The 20,954-nt window shown below is 39.2% G+C and overlaps 1 protein-coding gene and 1 non-coding gene across 2 annotated transcripts; both read left to right on the forward strand.

Annotated features, from left to right (window-relative positions):
* Positions 1-5,182: 5,182 nt before the first annotated feature.
* Gpx5 (glutathione peroxidase 5) lies at positions 5,183-14,661 on the forward strand. The gene is made up of 5 exons (XM_015507169.1): positions 5,183-5,269; positions 9,330-9,483; positions 12,321-12,438; positions 12,881-12,980; positions 14,455-14,661. The coding sequence occupies exons 1-5, from the start codon at positions 5,183-5,185 to the stop codon at positions 14,659-14,661; spliced, it is 666 nt and encodes a 221-aa protein (XP_015362655.1).
* Positions 14,662-18,503: 3,842 nt separating this feature from the next.
* Positions 18,504-18,598, forward strand: Trnai-uau. The gene is made up of 2 exons: positions 18,504-18,541; positions 18,563-18,598. It is a non-coding gene; the product is annotated as a tRNA-Ile (tRNA).
* The last annotated feature ends 2,356 nt before the right edge of the window (positions 18,599-20,954 follow it).

Consider the following 20,954-nt stretch of genomic DNA (forward strand, 5'->3'; position numbering starts at 1 on the left):
ATGGTTTAGTGCCGCTAGGTTCAGTCTCTGTGTTTTGAGAAATAAAAAGAATTCATCTCTGTCTGAGAGATCAGGGGAGGGTTGGGGATGGAGGGGCAGGGGAAGGTGGTGGTTACTGGCAGTAAAGACTGGGAAGGAGCTTGAGAGCACAATAGGAGAACTTTGAACACCATGCTGGAGATTCTGGATTTGAGGCTATAATAAATTGGTTCACATCATTGGCTTTTTCATCAGTAAAAGGATATTATCAGATGGGTATTTAGAGTTTGCAGAGATAGCAGGGTAGAGGAGAAGTATTGAAGGGGAAGAACCTGAAAGAGAGAAGACAAGTAGATGATTTTATCCTTCTAGGAAAGAAATGACAAAGATTTGATATGTGGTTCTGATGAGAAGAGACAGAAGCCTTGAGAGACAGTCTGGAAGGTGACAGAAAGTGCCCTCCCTGTGACCTATGCTGAGCCTAAGCTCCAAGGAGGGGTTCTTGCTCCTAGGAAAACTGAAACAAAAGAAACAGAAACTTGGGAAAGCAAGAATTTTAACGGTCACTTGGTCTAACATTGAGGTAGAGCTTAAGTAACTCTAGGAGTTACTTATTGTGTGATAAGTAAAGATAAAGTGGCTAAGCAAGGAATTTAGAACAGCAAGGGAGGAGCTAGTGTGTAATAATTTTACCATCACTAAATTCATAATTTGACTTAAGTCATTTTTTTTTTACTTTAACCTCAATTTCTTCATCTGTTTAATTTATATAATCTGTGCACTTCAGGCCAGGGCCAATACCACAAGTTTAAAAAAAATTATATATCTTCTTTATTTTTAAAATTTACCCTATGAAGTTCATATTAGTCTCCCAGTTTTACAGATGAGGACCATCTTTTACAGAGGTACAGAGGGCAATTTACCTAGAGTCACAAATATTGGAAAGGATTGAGGAATGAAAGTACATTGTTTTTTAAACCTGATACTTTAATCTGCAAATATCAAGAGGGGGGGTAGGGTGCCCAGAATTAAACCCCATTTAGATTTCAGCTCCAAGGAGGAGGAGGCAGCTTTTTGTGTGACTCTGGAAGGGAAAGAGGGTACTTGGGAAGGAACTTAGAACCAGAGAGGATGAACTTATCATTTCCTTAAACATGGGAGCTCAGCACAGCTGAGTTCACAGTGCAGGTCCTATGGAAGAAGGGAATGGAAAGTGAGAAATGTGGTAAAGGAGAAACAACCTCAGACTCAACTAATCCAAATAGATTTTAACATCTATTTGTCTCACCAGAGCCCAGTTGATAAATTCACCCATTTCTTGTAGTTCCAAAGCATTAAGAATGATTAGTACATACTAGTATTCACCTGTCTTTTTATCATTTCACCATCTCAGTCATCATAGGCAACAGTTTTACTGAAAGTTTTGTGGCAATATAACAAAGGTTACCAACTTTCTAGTCTGTAATATCTGTTTCCTTGCCACTCTTAAGATTTAGGAAGGTGGGAGTGAATTGGAGAAGAAAAAAAATATTTTATTTGCATAATGAGAAAAACTTTACATAGCCTAATGATGATCAAGTGCCATAAATTTAAGACTTAAAAAATCAAAACTTTATATTTCATCAAACTAAAAACCTTCTTCACAGCAAAGGAAATAATCAAGAACATGAAGAGAAAGCCTACAGAATGGGAGAAAATCTTTGCATTAATCTCCAGGATACATAAAGAACTCAAAAAACGGGGGCTGGGTTGTGGCTCAGAGGTAGAGTGCATGCCTAACATGCATGGGGCACTGAGTTTGATCCTCAGCACCACATAAAGCAAAATAAAGGACATTGTCTCCACCTATAACTAAAAAATAAATATTTTTTAAAAACTCAAAAAACTTAACACCAAAAAAAAATAACCCAATCAATAAATGAGCAAAGAAACTGAATAGACACTTCACAGAAGAAGAAATATGATTGGTTAACAAATATATGAAAAAATGTTCAATATCTCTAGCAAATTAGAAATGAAAATTAAATCTGCACTGAGATTTTATCCCACTCCAATCAGAATGGCAATTAACAAGAATACAAGTAGCAATAAATATTGGCAAGGATGTGGGAGAAAGGTATGCTTATACATTGCTGGTGGGACTGCAAATTGGTGCAACCACTCTGGAGAGCAGAACAGAGACTCCTCAGAAAACTTGGAATGGAACCTCCATTTGACCCAGTTATTCCACTCCTCGATATATACCCCAAAGGACTTAATATCAGCATACTATAGTGATGGTCACAACAATGTCCATAGCAGCTCAATTCACAATACCTAAGCTGTAGAAACAACCTAGGTGCCCTTCAACAGATGAATGGATAAAGGAAATGTGGTATATATGCACAATGAAATATTACTCAGCCATAAAGAAGAATGAAATTATGGCATTTGCTGGTAAGTGGATGGAACTGGAGACTATTATGCTAAGTGAAATAAGCCAATCCCCAAAATTGAAAGGCCCAATGTTCTGATATTCAGATGCTGACTCACAATAGGTGTGGGGAGGGAGACTGGAGGGAGGGAATAAGAGGAAGGGAGGGGGATGGGATTGGGAAAAACCGTAGAACAAATTGGACATTATTTCCCTATGTTCATATATGGATCCATGTAACTCGATATCATGTATAACCTCAGAAATGGGAAGTTATACTCCATATATATATATGATATATCAAAATACATTCTATTGTTATGTATAACAAGAAGAATAAATTTTTAAAAATCGAACCTTTGAAACTGAGATCCAAATGGGGGAAAAAAGTAATTTTTTTTATTCAAGGAATTGATGATTTGACAAGGAATGTATAAGTTTTTCAAGCATACAAACTGTGAATATTAAACATATTAAACAAACCTATGTGTAAGGAGAAGAAAAGTGGAGTTTGGAAATCAAGTGGTATAAGTAACAAAATAAGACAAGAGAGAAGTCTTCCAAGGACAAATGATCTTGATTTTTACAGAGGTCGGGGAAGGGTACTGGGAATTGAACCCAATTATGACTGAGCTTAATCTCCAGACCTTTATGTATTTAGGGTACTGGGGATTGAACTATGGGACACTCGCCGAGCCCTATTTTGTATTTTATTTAGAGATCAGGTCTCATGAGTTGCTTAGCACCTTGCTTTTGCTGAGGCTAGCTTTGAACTCAAGATCCTCCTGTCTCAGCTTCCTATCGCTGGGATTACAGGCATATGCTACCACACTGGACAGACCTTTATATTTTTAAAATTTGAGACAGGGTGTAGCTAAATTGCTTAGGGTCTCTAAGTTGCTTAGAACTTTCGATCCTCCTGCCTCATGCTCCTGAGTCATGAGATTACAGGCATGTTCCACCAACCTAGTGTGATCATGAATTTTGAAGTAAGATTAACTCAAATATTAGCACCTGAGATCCCAAAAATAAAGTTGTACTGACAACAAGAGGCAGGAAGGTCTTAGTTGCCGCAGTCTGGCTGGGCACAAATCACGAGCCACTGAAGCAGGAACAAACTTTATTTTTGAACTGCAGGAAAACACTTCACACAGCTCAGGGGAATCCTCCCGAAAGCCACGTGGCTTGTCCAGGAACCCCCAGCCGGAAATATCTCTCCCGGAAATCCCTCCTCCTGCACTTCCCCAACCAATGGGAACTCTCGGGGAATCCCTGGAAATCCCCACGAGAACTCCAAAATAGTGCGAGAACTCAAAAGTTGTGGCAGAGGCGGATAGTAATGCCTCGCCTGTCAATCAATACTGTTGGCAAAATGCCAGGGGCCATACAGACACGGCCGTGGCTCTCAGCACTTAGTCAGCCTTCCATGAGGTTGATAGGAATTAAATATATTATTTATGTGGGAAAGACAGCAATTCCTAGGGCTCAAGGTCTGCATTTATCAATTCATTTATTCCAGAAGACTAAGAGCAGTTGTTGGAAGCTGCTACCAAATGGATGGGGTTTCACGTGTTGGTTGAAAGTCAAGGCATCTTATTTTTTTTTAATGTTATTGTATTTTTTTAGACCTTTATTTATTGTTTATATTTCTGTGGTGCTGGGAATTGAACCCAGTGCTAGGCAAGCACTCTACTACTCATCTTACAGCCCCAGCCTGAGACAAAGCATATTTATTTTTACAGTAGCATGTGACTTACTTCCATGATTTTTCTTGGCCCTTGGGCTTCTAGATTAATAGGAGTGCTTGCAACTTCCTCTAAACTTATAATTAATTTCAAAAAAGCTATTTACTATTAAAAAGAATTGCATTCAGAATGGCAGATTATCCTAGGAAAGTTGGCAACATTTGTATTTCCCTATTCCTCCACCTAATGTGTAAGAGCTTCCAATACCAGACTGCACCCAGGCTGGGCATCACCATTCCTTTTAACTTTTGCCAATCTGATAATGTAAAATGTATCTTTTCTTATTCATACTTCTTTGATTATTGGTGAGAGAGAACATTGTATCCTACCACATTTGATTTCCTGTCTAGTGTCCATTTTTCTGTCGTCTGATAGTTTTTCCCTACTGATTTATAAGCCCTTGAAAAAAAGCATTTCTATAATGGATATACCAATGTGCTGTTCTTTACATATATTGTAAATATCCACAACCCTTACCCCAGTTTTCTCTCAACTCTCAAGCAGATGCTAGGTAGTTCATCCATTGATTTAAAAAAAAAAAAAAAAAAAAAAAAAAAAACCTCAAGTAATCATATTAGGCATGGTATCTGCAAATTTTTTCTTCTCTTTTGGTTCTGTGTATTGAAGCATTGAAGCCACACTATACCAATGAGCTAAACACCTTAGCAATAGTGTTTAGAATGTCTAAACCCATTTGCAAGGAAATCTGGGAGGCTGCATCTACATCTAGACATCCCCATCTGCTCAGGAAAAACAAACAATAGTCTTCAAGGACCTCCGAGGGATTGCCGTCACCCTCTCATAATTCTCAGAATTTATATGAGTCCCAGGTCCTAATCGCACTAATGAGCACTCAGTGCTCATGGGCATATGTGTAGGCGAAGATGTGGCTTGAATTCTCCAGTCTTCATGTGGCAGGAATCCTTGAGGCCCTGCAATTGGCCTGCTCAGGCTTGGGCCAGTCTCTGCCAAAGTAACAAAAGACTGTTGGAGATGCATAAGGACCTCACTCAGGCTCTCAGATCAGTGATCTACAACACCAGTCATGATGGCACAGTTAAGAGCCTCCTGTCTTTTCCTCTTTCTTCTTATTGACTTCATGCCGACAGATGCCAAGCAAGATAAGATGAAGGTAAGTGAGCTCCAGAGAGGGCAGGAGAGGGTAAACATGTATCTTTTCTTATTCATACTTCTTTGATTATCAGTGAGAGAGAACATTGTATTCTACTCTTCTGTCCTGCTTCTATATTCTGTACTTCTTGCAAGATTTGGACTTGGGCTTTCTACCTTCTTGTGAGTTCTCCTAAACCTTTCTTCTCTTTTCCTTGAATCTTCTTCATTCCCCATAAAATGGTGATCCTTTCTCTCCATCTCCAAGTGGAGGACTCCTGGAGCCCCATCCCCACCCCCACTCCCAGCCACATCAGTCACTAGCTGAGTGGGACTAACGTGGATATCAGAATAGGTGGGGATTAAGGTTTGGAGGAAAGGCTGAATCTGGTCATTTTAGACACAAATGAGAGTGAAGGAAGGGTTTTTTGCTAGTTTCTTCCTGAGTTCTTTCTAGTCCACTCAAACACTAATGTGAAGAAACACTTACATGTAAGTTTTAGGGATAAAGTCATAGTTATCACAGGAACATGAAAAAATTAACTGGAGTCTTAAAACAACTGGATATGGAGTCAGATGTCTTGGAATCTGGCCTCAGTTTTATTCCCAGCTTATGACTTAATTGCCTTATTGAGAAAACATGTATATATGGTAGTGGAAGGGATAGTCCAAGGAAGGAGAGTAATGAATGAGAAGACTGAAAGGCAAAAAGGAATCATGAATTTAGAGAGAAACAAACTTCACATGGTGGGTTGTCACTTTGGGCCTTGGATATAAATTTACTCAATGCTAATTTATTTTAACAGAATCTAGCTCATGGGTGGGTGAGCAACAATCATTATTCATATAATATGTTCTACAAAAGACAAATCTGATAAGATCTTTACCTCTATCTGAAATTGACTAGAAAAGTTGCTGGGTGACTTTCTATTTTCAGAATTGATAGGGTTTTTTATGTTACCAAATGCTGCCTAATTTTGTGTGGAGACTCTGGGCTTAGAATTTGCTTAATAAAAGCTGAGTCTGAGCCCCTTTTTTTAATATTTATTTTTTAGTTGTAGTTGGACGCAATACCTTTATTTTATTTATTTATATGTGGTGTTGAGGATCAAACCCAGGGCCTTGCATATGCTAGGCAAGCGCTCTACTGCTGAGTCACAACCCCAGCCCAAGCCTGAACTTTTTAACAAACAATGATGGAAAACCTGGTTATTCAGATGTAGAAGTATGAGTCTAGACCCTTATCTCTCACCCTACAAAAAGTAAATTCAAAATGGATCAAAGACCTAAGAATTAGACCCGAAACTCTGCAACTCCTGGAGGTGGGGGGACGTAGAGTTATACGTTCTAGCACGTAAGCATAAGGTTCGCAATAGGATCCCTTAAGTTCAGGAAATAATGCCAAGAATTAATAAATGGAATGGCATCAAGTTAAAAAGCTTCTACACAACAAGGAAAATAATTTTAAGAAGGTGAAGAGAGAACCTACAGAATGGGAGAAACATTTTTGCTAGCTACTCTTCTGACAGAAGATTAAAATCCAGAATATATGAATATATATATGTTATATTATATGCATGTATGAATATGTAAAAACAAATCTCACTATTATGTAAAAACCACTATAATGCACTGATAAAAATCTGCAAAGAAAAGTTGTGTCTGGAGGGGTTCAGACATATCACATAGATTTAAATAAACTAGGAACAATAATCAACATCTGTAGTAAGTCTTCAAGTTCAGAGTCTAAGACCCTGCAACCTGTTTGCAGCATGATTTTCATTGTGATAGGGGGAAAAAGAAAGAGGTGCAGAAGGCAAATTCTTAAAATTGTTTGACTTGGAACCAAGCATCATGAAAGTAGAAATGGATGTTCTCATATAATATTCTCTTTATACACACCTCAGTACTGGTGCATATAAGTGTGCAAATTTAGAGAAAGGCACAAAAACTTATATAGAGAAAATAGCTTTCTCCCTAAGAGAAGGACTGAGTAACTGCAATCTGGTGTACTAGTGATATAATCACTGGATTTGTAGGGCTGGAAAAAGTTGGGTTTTGTTTTACATTACTCCTGAGTGGGGGCGGATAGTGTTTAGTTAAAATTCTTTCTGGTCCATTGCATATCCAGGAAATCTAGTTTAATCCTGTTTAAATCTGCACCTTCCTTAGGAGCTAATGCCCTTCTCTTTTTTTTCAAAACAGTTTCTCTGCCTTTTTCTCACTAGAGGGTTCAGGCAAGTAGCTTCCTTTTCGTATTTCCTATATTATACTCCTTGTAGTCCACAGACAATTTGTAACAGCTTCCTCAATATAGGGAAAGAGATCAGGTTGTGCTAGTGAGTACTGTGGCTTCAGAGTACTTGGGTACTACAGGTACCCTGCAAGAATAGACAAGAATAAGAAAAATAAGATGAGAACTGCTTTGTAGAAGAATTCAACATAAGTACATGCAATGGAAGTTTCAGGAAGAGCCTATTTCTGTTACATAAAACTTATTTCTGTTTTATGTGGATATCCATTCAAGTATGTTCAGGAGATTTGAGAAGGAATAGGATAGATGGAGCTGATGATGATGAAGGTGGGCACTAGGTACCTAAAACACAATGGTGTGGGGAACTGGGTTTATAATAGGTCAGATGCTGCCAGACAGATCCTAGTGACCTACTTGCAGATAGGCTTTGAAGCTCTCTATATCTTCTCTTAGGCAATAGCAGGGGTTACCCCAAAGCTGGGATTTCACAGTATTGACATACAAGAGCATCACATGAGTAAGAGCATGACAGAAGGGAGAAAAGTGAGATGGGGATGAATGTTAAACTTGGAGGGCCCTCCTTATAGCTGCATTTTACTCATGGGGAAACTGAGGTCCAAGATGAGAATTACCTAGGTTCATAGAGGAGTGTAATAATAGATCTGGCTTCTGATTCCCAGGCTAAAATTCTTTCCATTCTAGTATGTTGATGCTTGGATTAAGAAGTCAGAAGGCCTAGAGAAAGAAAAGTAACTCAGCTACTCTGAAGTACTTAAGCAATTAAAACTGCCCTTCTCTGAGACTTCAATTCAGAGCTAAAACATAGCTTAATTTTCACAGACATTAGGAAAGCAGGGGCTGGGATTGTGGCTCAGCAGTAGAGCACTTGCCTAGCACATGAGAGGCCTTGGGTTCAATCCTCAGCACCACATAAAAATAAGTAAATAAATTAAATAAAGGTATTGTGTCCAACTACAACTAAAAAACGAATATTAAAAAATTTGGAAAGCAGTGTACTTTTCTCTTTAGCCCCACTTATTTTCTGTTTCTCATATCCCAGCTCACAAATCTCTTTTCTTTATTGCCGCCGTCTGGCTGGGCACAAAATCACGAGCCACTCACAGCCTTGTAGATTCAAACAGCAATTCTTTATTCCCGAACTGTCACTGGCACTCTACATGCATGTTCTGGGGAAAATCCACACTCTCCACCGGGCTCTGAATCCCAAATACTCTCTGAATCCCGCAAGAACTCAACGGGAACTCAAGGAGCGGGCGGGCGCCTGAGGCAGCAGGATACGCCCTATTCCCAGCAGGAATCACCTTAAACCTGGAACTGCCCTAAACCCCGATCTGCCCTAAACCCTGATCGGCCCTAAACCTGGATCCACCCTGGTCCTTGAGCAGGGTCACCTTACTCAAACATTCATGCAATGTCACTGCAAATGACTTGGGTCCAAGGCAAGCCCATTTCCACAATGGAGAGCCCTCCTTCTAAGCAACATGGGGTAGGCTGACAAGGAAATTGCCATGCATCATTCTTACTTAGCTATGGCTCTCAGCACTTTATATTTGTCCAAGTATTTCCTAGTAGCCTACCTTTGCCCAAATAATAGGAAGACAGACTTGACTACTTGTTGCTGGAGGGAAAAAAAAAAAGGAATGATTTTTAAGTCACAAAACCCAAGTTTCAATATTTTCATTGATCCCTTAGACAATTATTTTTTGTTCTCTGAGTCTGATACCTGTATTATTCTTTAAGTGCTTTGAAATAATACACAGATATCAGGAATTATCACTAATATTATCATTTTTTTAAAATCTTCCAGATGGATTGCTACAAAGATGTAAAAGGCACCATATATAACTATGAGGCCTTCACTCTTAATGGGATGGAACGCATTCAATTCAAGCAGTATGAGGGCAAGTACATCCTCTTTGTCAACGTAGCCACCTATTGTGGCCTGACAGCTCAATATCCTGGTAAGAATTCACAGCCATATGTCTTTGAGACTAAATTTTCCAACTGATTTTAAATAACACTTGATATTCTAAAAATCACACTTGGAATTATATTCTAATTCTAATTATATGCCAACATAAATACTCATAGGTAAATGACTTTATTCTCAATGTCAAAAGTCAATAAACTGTGCCCTATAGGCCAAATCTGGCCAGTCTGTTTTTATAAACCAAGTTGTATTGGACCCAGCTATGTTCATTCATTTACTTACTATCTAAGTTGCTTTCATGCCACAGGCAGAGTTCAGTAGTTGTTTGAGTAGTGATGATGAAGGCCAGGTGATTTGCAAAGCCTAAAATACTATTTAGCTTTTATAGAAAAAAAAATTGCTGATATTCCCAGGGTTGGCCTCTGCTTTGTCTGAAGTTTCTAATAAAATCAATATATATCTAAGAACTAGGAGCTTCATAGAAGATTCCAGAAGTCTCCTTGGCAAATAGATAAGAAAAGATCCATGTTTTTTGAGACTTTTGCAAAGTCTTTTATAGTGACAAGTGTAAGGGACCGACGAACGACGGAGGAAGAGACCACCAAGAGACCGACTCATGCAACCGCAAAAGGGGGTTTATTGAGGATCCAGCATGCTGGGGCTCCGTGCTCACTCAAGAAGGGAGAGCGGCCAAGAGCCCCAAGCAGGGGTTGAGCAGTGCTTAAGTACACTTTTTGGGGAGGGCGGGGGCTTTGCATACATCAGAACAAATCATCATGAGGCGAACAACAACTCTCGAACATGATTAGTACATTCATTGGCGGGAACAGGTCGGGCGGGGGTGATAGGTTAGTCCTAAAGCAGGGTACACATTTAAACTGATTGGTTTGGGCCCTGAATGCCTACGTGCCAAACTGCACAGGGCCCAGGTTATTTAACAACTAAATGGTCAGGGGGAATATCTACTGGGCAGTCCCGTGAATTGTCCTAACAGCTACAGGAATTTCAGGTTTTGAGTGTAGCATAGGAACTTAACAATACCTGGTCTTTTACATTTTAACTCAGGCTTTGCAGCTTAGAAGCTTTACAATGCCTGGTCTTTAACTTCAGTTTCTTTTATCCTTTCACAAGGAAAGGGGGGAAAGAGTTTGTACCTGGAGCTGTATTTGACTGGAGTTAAGGGCCAGAAGAAGAGGCTATGATAGAAGTACATACACCCTGTCAATCTTGCCTCTTCTCTTGGGTGTAGTTTTCTTCCTCCTTGTTCATTATTCAAGGAAGAATTTTGTCTCTCTCATATGTCTCTTAGGACCATTGGCTTAAAAACAAATGAATAGTGAGTAGGATGTATTATATCAGATACACTTTATATATTTGAATTACTAAGAATTTGTTTTTAATTATGTTGTGTTCTGCAGAAGTAATAGATTCACAAGCCTCAAAATTCAAAAGGAACAAAGAGGTTCAGAGTGAAAAAAAAAATCTTTCCACCTCCCTTTCCTCCCTTCAGACAGCTTATATTATCATGTTTATAAAATATGGATATGGATTATTTTTCCTGCTTTTCCTACCAGTTGAAAACATGATGCGAATGTTTGCTGTCTTATTTTTTAAATTAACAACATAATTTTGAGTTTATTTTATTTCCTCTTTCTTTTTTAAGACTGAATATTAACTGGGCTGGTGGTGCATGCCTGTAATCCAGCAGCTTGCGAGGCTGAGGCAGGAGGATTGTGAGTTCAAAGTCAGCCTCAGCAACTTAGTGAGTTCCTAAGTAACTCAGTGAGACCCTGTAGTTAAGTGCCCTTGGATTCACTCCCTAGTACCAAAAAAAAAAAAAAGACTGAATATTATTTTTTAAACATAATTCATTTTGTCCATTTATAAGGGACTTTAAAAATGAACTTATTTCATCTTCTTCTGCACATAACAGATGAAGAAACTGAGGAATAGTTGCTCAAGGAGTGGAAGACAGGCTTCCTATTTTCTTTTCTTTCCTAGAGGGAGGGATTATCTGTAGTGCTGAAGACAAGAGGGAAGTACATGGAGAGAGGTTCTGAGGACTCACGTGAAAACAGGAAAGCAGTCTCTCCTTTTAAAGAAAGGGGCTAAAAGGAGATACCAATTGGGTGAGCTGAATCTGAGTGGCACTGGCTAGTGCTCATCAAGGGACTGAAGGCATCTGGTCCAGAAAGTGTCAATAAAGAGACATGGATTATAAAAGCCTGAGCCGACAAGTTGGAAACTTCCTGGCAGTAGAAGAAAGCAGCTGAAGCTCGTGTTTGGCAAATCACTGAAGACTTTTAGGTAGAAAGCATCTTTAACATCCTCAGGATGGTTGAAGAGCAGCAGAAAGCTTAACTTGAACTTTCTCAGGTTTTCTTTGGCTCTGTCAGATTGATCTGCACTCTGCCAGCCTGTACTGAGGAAAGAAGCTCAGTCTTGTCATCTGTGTCTTCCCTTTAGAAAGAAAGATTCAGTCTGTAAATTCACCAACCAGGGAAAGCAAACCGATAATAATAGTAAAGATGTTCCAATCTGGCTTTGTTTAAAAATCACGGGAGTTTGAATAATTAAGATGACTTGGTCCCATCTCAGAGAAATAGAATCAGAAACTTATGGGCATCCTTATTTTTAAGGATTGGATGTGGCTACAGGCTTGGGAAATACTGTACTATATTCACTGGTCTAGCAGGCATGTCTGAAATCTGGTGTCCAACTTCAGCTGTGCTACTCATAGCCTCTTTGATCTAGAGATATTTCCCTCCCTGGTCTCTGTTTCCTTCTCTGTAGAATGAATAACCCCAGGGATCCTTCTCTGCCCAAAGGTTATCTAGGCTGGCCATCATGTCCCTTTTCTAATCACAGAACTGAATGAACTTCAGGAGGAGCTAAAGCCCTTTGGCTTTGTTGTGTTGGGCTTTCCCTGCAACCAGTTTGGAAAGCAAGAACCAGGAGACAACACAGAGATTCTTCCTGGACTCAAGTAAGTGCCTGCCTGAAACCCAGTAGGAGACACTTGTCCATCTTTCCTATCTGCAGAGATTCTTCCATCTCAGAAACCTCCCAGGAAGATAGTGGATTATTAGGCTCAAGGGTATCTGCAAACTGATTTTTTTAAACATTAATCTACCTTGATAAGAGTCTGGTAGTGTCCAGAGATTTTGTCTCCACCCCTGGTTGAGAACTGGATGGACTGTGGAAGAGCAGAAGAACAGAGATAATTGGCACAGAAACAATGAGAGGATCCAAGATAGATTGTGGAATAAAATAGTGACTAAGGAGCCCAAAGTCTAAAAATGGCCTATTTCTGTCACCTCTCCCATCTATTATATCTATTCCTCATTCTGCCCTTTCCTGTGACTTCAAATCTGGTGTCCCATCATAACTTTATCCTGGAGCTTCCTGGGAACATTTGGTTATTGCAGGTATGTTCGTCCAGGGGGAGGATATATACCTAATTTCCAGCTTTTTGAGAAAGGAGATGTGAATGGTGAAAAAGAACAGAAAGTCTTCACCTTCTTGAAGGTGAGTCAGTTACTGGCTTAAACCTCCTCCTTTTCCCTAATATTCTTAGTGCAGAATTGTTATGGTAGAAATGTGCCCAAGAGATCATGCCTAGAGGTTGGATTGATCTTTTTAGAGGGAATCTTCAGGTCAGCATAAGATTTGGGTTTAATTTGTTAATGTTTATGGGGCCCTGACTTTGTATGGGGGAGAGAATTGTGTGGAATGGCAGCTTTTACTGGGACCACCCTCTTACTCATTGACATTCATTAATTCATTCATCTAAGGTACATTTAATGAGTGCCTGCTACCTATAATGCAGGCTAAATAGTAACATGAGATCACAGTTGAGAGAGAGAGAGAAAGAATGTGCTAGAAATCAACAGGATTAATACAATGTAGTAGGTATTTTTAGTTGAAACATTGGTTTTTATTTATTTGTTTGTTTGTTTGTTTGTTTTGTACTGGGGATTGGCCCCAGAGGTGCTTAACCACTGAGCCACATCCCCCAACCCTTTTTTTATTTTTTGTTTTGAGACAGGGTCTCACTAAATTGCTTAGGGCTAGGCTAAGTTGCTGAGGTTGGCCTCTAACTTGTGATACTCCTGCCTTAGCCTCCCAAATTGCTGGGACTATAGGCATGTGCCATCATGCTGCTAATACCAGTTTTTGGACAAAGAGAGTGCCAGAGCTAAAAGAATCCTAAATATCACTAGAGTGAATTACTTCTAAATGCTGGACTTGGACCATGACTAGCCCATTTTAAAATTTGTGTATATCCTCAGTAAGCTGAAGAAAGAATATGTACAGAGGATTTCATTAATTCAACTCATCTAACTTATAGGGCTGTCCTTTATTTAAAGATTATGACTGGGGCTGGGGTTGTGGTTCAGTGGTAGAGTGCTCACCTAGCATGCACGAGGCACTGGATTCAATCCTCAGCACCACATAAATGTAAAATAAAGATATTATGTCCACCTAAAATTAAAAAATAAAGATTAAAAAAATAAAGATTATGACACATGTATTCTTAGGATGGCGTTTCTAAAATGAGGATGATGAATTGATGGTATTTAACATTTTTGCTTTGATATAATGTCATTAACTCTAAGTTATCCCCAAAAGATATTTATTGAAATGCTATTGGCCCATTGAACCCTAAAACTTGGAAATCCACATTTTAATCCAAGTCAATCACTTTGCAGAAAAGGAAAATGAAGCTTGAGTGGTGACATATCTTAACACTGGTGGCATGATTGTGGGTTGGGTTTATGGGGACAAAATAAAAGGAAGGAGCAGAATTTGGCTACAATAGTTACAACAGTCCTGATAATTGACATTGTGGTGTTTTGGAAATTTTATGGGGTTTACCAGGAATCATAGGTAATAAAATATTTAGATACAGGAGGAAGTGGATTACTTCTGAGTAAAAATACCTTGATCATCTGGTAGCAAAAGTGATGTGTTGTTTCTCTTTTCCATCTTTCTGCTTCAGCATTCCTGTCCTCATCCATCTGAGATGTTGGGCTCATTAAAATATATCTCCTGGGAACCCATAAAAGTTCATGACATCCGTTGGAACTTTGAAAAATTTTTGGTGGGGCCTGATGGAGTCCCTGTCATGCGATGGTTCCACCGTGCTACAATCAGCAGAGTCAAGTCAGACATCCTGGTGTACCTGAAGCAATTCAACACTAAATAAAAAGACTGAGTTGGGGGCAGAAGCCATCTTGCTTCTCACCTAAAGACCTGTTCTGAAAAACTTCATCTTTTCACCATATTCTTTTCCTAAATGGCCTCCTTTTGACTAAGTTATCTTCATTCTGCCAAAGTTCCCATTCTCCACCAAGTAGATTTGTATTTGGAAGGCTATTGCCCTTTCTCCTGGAAAAAGTGTGTGGGTCAATAGTAAAAGAATGGAAACCCTAATCCTCAGGCCTCCATTACAGTTTGTATAATTCATATCCATAAAAGGAAAATCATCCTTCCATGAGAATGGCTTAGTTTTCCATCATCTTTGGAAGAAGGATGTCCCTGCATGTTGACTCCTCCTTTTTCCACCCTGAAGGTACAGAAAGAGCATGGGGATCTAGTCATTCAAATTATATTCTACTTCTTAGTAGGACAACCATGTATTGTCAGTTTCTAAGTCTTTTGGAATAGTTTTCACCCATGACATTTCCCTCCACCTGTCATTCTCCAGTGAGAACCCTAAGGGAAAGTAGGAGCAAGAACAATGACTTAGATGAAGGGAGGGTGTCTCCATGATAATAGGACCCAGGACTTTTCTCTGTTCTGTCCTGTAAAAATTTTCCTTATTGTCCGATTCTTTTTTTTTTTTTTTAATTTGATTATTTATTTATTTGGCGGACACAACATCTTTGTATGTGGTGCTGAGGATCGAACCCGGGCCACACACATGCCAGGCGAGCGCGCTACTGCTTGAGCCACATCCCCAGCCCCTCCTTATTGTCCGATTCTTAGTGTATTCAGATTATGGTTCCTGGATGGGGACAGATTTTTATCTTTTGAGGGATGAAATTCCCCTCTCAACCCCAGATTTCTCAGCTTCAGAACCAGCCTTGTTACTGTCTCAAATAAAAGTTTTACGCAGCATCTAAGATCTCTGTGGTTTTTAAAATTCCATCTTGTACTTGAACTCATCTTATCTTCCTCCTAGTGCTTACTGATGGTGTATTGTTCAGAATTCTCGAAATTCCCCCCGACAAAGGGATTTATCCTCTCAGATGTTTGGAAAGTTGTCACTTGATGGCTTTTAGTTGTCACCTGTCTTTGGGAATTGCTTTAGGCCAAGTTTGTTGCCTCCTGGGATAGCCAATATCCAATTACTTGTTCATGAGAAGTGACAAAGGACTCCATCCCTCAAGGGATGCTTCCCCATGTGGTGCCTCCTTTCCCTCAGTGTTTGGTTCAGCGGTGGCTGACTGGATGAGTGACATATGCACACATGCACCAGCAGATGTGATGAATCGGGTGGTTAAAAAACGTGGGGGGATTGGTAATTATTCAGTAATAGAATTGGATGGTCATTGCTAGAGGAAATTAATGCTTTGGAGAGAGACAATTAAAAGTTGAGGATGATATATCACTTAAAAAGTCTCAATGTGAAAGGATGCCACCATGGGATCCTGTTAAGAACATATCCTGCAACTCAGGACACAAAAAGCCAAGGTGCTGGCCGAAGACTTAATCATAGGAATAGCAGAATTTCAAAGAAAGTTGTATTCCAAACCTAGATTATTATTGCGATTGGCAAAAGGTGTGACTTATGCAGTCCAGGGGGAGAAATAAAGAATGTCCACGCACTTCTGCCCCTTTCAATGCTTTATTCACTCAATTCACTCAATACAATTTCACTCTATAGGTTCTTAATCAAGAAAACAATAATCCTTAATGCTTGGCACTGCAATAGACATAATCAATTCACAGCAAACAATTCCAGATTAATTAATTCTAAGCACTGCAAACACACTTAATCATGACTGGCTAATGATAGACATTGCCCCTGCATGCTAAGTTCAAGTGTCAGTTCAAAAGTCTCAAGCCTTAGGCTTTAAGTCCAGCAGATGCACACTCACTCAGACCGTGGTGATCAGGTCAGGAACCAAGGCAGGCTTCTCAAGGATGGAGCTGATGGCTGATTAAGGAGAAGTTCATAGGGAGAAGTTACAGCTCTTACCAGGGTCAAGATGTGGCTGTAGAGTTTGAGAGCAGTGAGGAAAATGCAGAGAGGATCAGGAAGTGTTGGGGTGTCAGTCCAGGTCTTCATCAGACTCTCAGCATGAGGGCATCATTGTCGGATGGCTGGATGTCTGTTTATTAGCTCTATTATTTGTACCAAATTTGGGGGCTTTTGACCCCCTCTTTCAATCCTTATCAACTGCCACGGGGTATTTCAGTGACATCATTTACCCTGGGATTAAAACATCTGGTCTGGTGGTCCCCATCCTGATCTTTTCACCTTTCTCTCTTATCAGGTGCCTTTCCCTTTTATCAGGCCAGGACAGCCTGCCAGAGACTTCACTCTGAGTTTATCAGGGTGGGGAGAAGTGACTTGTTTGTGCCACAGGGCCATACTGGAAGGCTCCTTTAGGGGTGCCTGGTGAGACTGCAGGTTTCAAACAGGAGTTTTAAAATGGAGTTGCCTAGGCTTAGGCCTAAGGCCATCCTCACAATGTCTCCTATGCCAAGGTCCTGGTAATGATTGGAAACGAATAAAACCCTGAGACATTGGATGGACCTTTGAATTGATGCATTAAAACATCAAAATTCCCCAGATTTGCCAGGACCCCTGAAACTATTAAAAGTGGTTAAACCCATGTCCTTCTTGCTTGAAAGCAATGTAGATGTTGTTTGCTATCCACTCAGCATTTGCCCCATGTACAACTAGAGTCTAAGAAGAATTTATTGATATAGTAGCATTTTCCCTGAATACAGAATTTTTATATGCTGCCATGAACCTAGCATGCTATTAGAATACCTCCTGCTTAGAAAAAGAAACGGTTCTTGCTAAATATAGTAGAAATGTCATCTGCTGTGACAGATGGCAGAATTAAGGGATCAGAAGTTCAGAAATGTGGGATGCTAGAGTGGATTTATCATGGGAAACCCACTAGATAACTATGTGTCACTGAAGGACTAAAGAACATTCAGTCTGAAAAAAATAAAAAGAAATGTGCTGGTAAGAGGGGCCATTTTGTTCACATTGTTTGAAACCTTTAACGAAGATGTTTAAAAATATTTAATCTATACGTGTAATTCTTCATAGAACAAAAACAAACAAACAAAAAGCCTAAACAAAAAACAACAAATGCTAACAATGGATTTCTCAAGATATAAGACTTCAGAAATTTTTCAAAAATATTTTATTGTTTTCTTGCATTTGTTTAGCTTATATTGCAATCATAATTTAAAAAGTGTTTTTCCTTTCTGTATTAATAAATAATAATTATTATCATTATTATTATTTGCAGTGCTGTAGATCTAAAAGTTTTTTTTTTTTTTTTTTTTTTTGGTAAAGGAAGTATCTCTTTGAATGTTTCAGGGTAGCAAAGTAAAGATTAAAAGCGGGCGAGTGACTGGGTCGGGTTGAGACAGCGGCATTTAAAGCAAAGGAAGGCTAGCTGAATGCAGAGTGGAAGTGCAGAAAAGTAGAATGGCGAAGATATAAGGTCCAAGAGAAGCACAGTTTCAGAGCGAAACGTCTGTTTTGCATGCAGCCATCTTAGCTTCCATCTTTTCCTGAGCTAAAGTGACTTCTTTCAATCTAACCACGGTACTGAAGACTGCCACCCTCAGTCTCTGCGTGCCTCTGTGTTGCAGCGAGGGGTGGGACAAGGAAAGACAAACTCGGCTAATTCCGGAGTTCCCTTGTTTACGTCTTTTAATCCCATTCGTGGAAACCTTGTGTCTTTTTTGTTCATAGTATTTAGCATCAAAAACAAAACTTTAAGAGCAATTACTCTTTAATCTTCATTTGTAAATGTATCTTCACTTAACGTCCCCGAGGTACCACCTGCGGTGGCTCCAGTGGCGCAATCGGTTAGCGCGCGGTACTTATAGGACAGTACGACTTGTGAGCAATGCCGAGGTTGTGAGTTCAAGCCTCACCTGGAGCAGTTTTACTATTCTCTATGCAAATAAAAAAGACACTAAATTTGAGTCCCCTTTAAGGAGCTATATTGTGACTTATGATACCACTCCCCGGCTCTGACTGTGATTTATCTGAAGATTTCCAAGATTGTGTGTGATGGATGTCACTATATCTTAACTTTTGATGCTGACTTCTCAACCAAAGCTTTGACAACATTTGTTTGGCAGTTGCTGAAACACCTGTTCACAGTATTTGATTCCATAGCTTCTTGAGCATCATAGCTCAGGCTTAGAATTCGGGTTCACAGAAAAATTAGTGAAAAATAATTCTTTCTGATTTATCAGCTCTTGAAATGAGGGAGATTTTTAAAACTAATTATCTTAGTGGGAAATGTCCTGTCCTTGAACCTGTTTTCCTTACCTCAGTTTCTTCATTCCTTTGGACTTTCTCTGGAATTCTTGTCACTTTTAATAAGTCCAAATTGCCGATAGTTAACAACTGAGACACAGGTATTGAGTCTTGAAAAAGACTTGGAAAAGTTTTGCCCCCTTCCAACCCTTTAGAGTTGAGCAGGAAGCCCGTGTGTGAGACATTAATCTCACCCTCCAGATTTTTTAAAAATATTTTTTAGTTGTTGATGGGCCTTTAGATGTTTTTTTAAAATGCTTACTTATATGTGCTTACTTATATGAGCTTCTGGAATCGAACGCAGTGCCTCACACATACAAGGCAAGCCCTCTACCACTGGGCTACAACTCCAGCCCCTCACCCTCCAGATTTTAAACATTGTCTGAGACATTCTAGAGATAGGCTTAGAGCTCTTCCACTTTACCAAAGATTTATAATTGTCACCTGCAAATGTTCTTCATTACCAGTTCTGTTCCAGCTACTGCTACATTTTGGAGTGCAACATTCTCACTGGTCCCAACCCTACCTGCCTGCCTTGGAAATGTAGGTCTAAAACCTGACTCACAGACCAACTTGGACCAAAGCTTAAGAAATGGTAGTGGATACTTACTTACCAAGATGTACAATGGATATGTCAATAGGAGCTATTCACAGTTTTTAATAATAAGTCATCAATTGTTTAATGGCCACAAATTCCCTCCCTAAACACATTCTTTTGTAATGTAATTTGCATTGGTGTCCTTCAAGAAATGGGGTCTATTTCCCTTCCCTTTGAATGTCAGCTGTCTTATTTTTGCTTTGATGGATAGAATGCTGTGGAAACTATGTGTGTAAATGATATTTTGGGAATTCCAAAAAGCCTTGCAACTTCTCCTCTTGCCCTCCTGTTATCTTGGTCTATGGTATAAAGAAACCTCATCTAGACTCTTAGAGGATAGACTAACTAGAGTCCCAGTCATCTCAGCCATTCCAGCCATTCCAACTGACAAGCTGCACAGGATGAATTAGGATTGTCTTATTCCATCGAGTCCAAGTTACAGACAGTCCTCAACTTGGACCATCCATGCTGCCAGTTGAATACATTTACATGAGTGACTCCACACAAAACCAGCAACATATTGTCAATTAATCCTAGCTCAAATTGTTTACCTGCAGAATTGTAAACATGGTAGACAATTGTTGTTTTAAGCCACTAAATTTGAGGAAGGATTGCTATATAGATATAAAAAATGGATACAAGCATTTACTATAAAGTTCTGAGCATAAAGTAAGAGCTTAAGATAAGATAGCTATTTATTTATTACTTTTGAGGATCATCTCATTATCCCATGCATTGGGTTTTCTCTGTTCTTGCTATAGCTGGAAGACTACAGAATCATTTGGGGTCTCAGGCTATTCAAATTTAACAATGAGATAACCTTCAGTCTTCTTAGGTTCTCGCACCAAGCTCAGAGTTCTCACTCTGAAAGACCCAGGACTTCCAGATCTCTAGAGTAAGTGGCAGTCTGAATGAGCAAGTATGGCTCACATTTTCCACATGCTTGTCTGTAGCTCTGAGTGACATTTATCAGTGATGAATTAAAATAAAAAATAAAGAATAGATAGTTTGTCTATCACATTCTGGAGTTCATGTAGAGTAAATAAAATAAAAGGGCTTATTGTACATAAAAACAGTGAAGAGTTTAGAATTTCCTCATTTTCTCATGTAACATATGCTATATAATTTATTTTCATTCATTTCGGCTCAATATATTACAATCTATTAGATTTTACAACCCACTATATTATAATAGATCTATCATAACTCCAAAACTTACCTTTGTATATAATCATATCATTTGAGAATAATGACAATTTTGTTTCTTCCTTTCCAATCACTTTAGCTTTTATTGTTATTATTTGTAAACTGTCTGCAAAAGGCAATAAATAAGGCAAACAGGAGTCTGTAATCTTGAATAGAAGTGATAAGAACT

The sequence above is a fragment of the Marmota marmota genome, unplaced genomic scaffold (assembly GCF_001458135.2).
Source record: "Marmota marmota marmota unplaced genomic scaffold, marMar, whole genome shotgun sequence".
Lineage (NCBI taxonomy): Eukaryota > Metazoa > Chordata > Mammalia > Rodentia > Sciuridae > Marmota > Marmota marmota.

Bases quoted from the DNA above. Each gene is read 5' to 3' on its own strand.
- Gpx5 (XM_015507169.1), top strand. From the start codon at position 5,183: ATGATGGCACAGTTAAGAGCCTCCTGTCTTTTCCTCTTTCTTCTTATT. The intron at 5,270-9,329 runs GTAAGTGAGCTC...AAAATCTTCCAG, and splicing joins CCAAGCAAGATAAGATGAAG to ATGGATTGCTACAAAGATGT. The intron at 9,484-12,320 runs GTAAGAATTCAC...TTCTAATCACAG, and splicing joins CCTGACAGCTCAATATCCTG to AACTGAATGAACTTCAGGAG.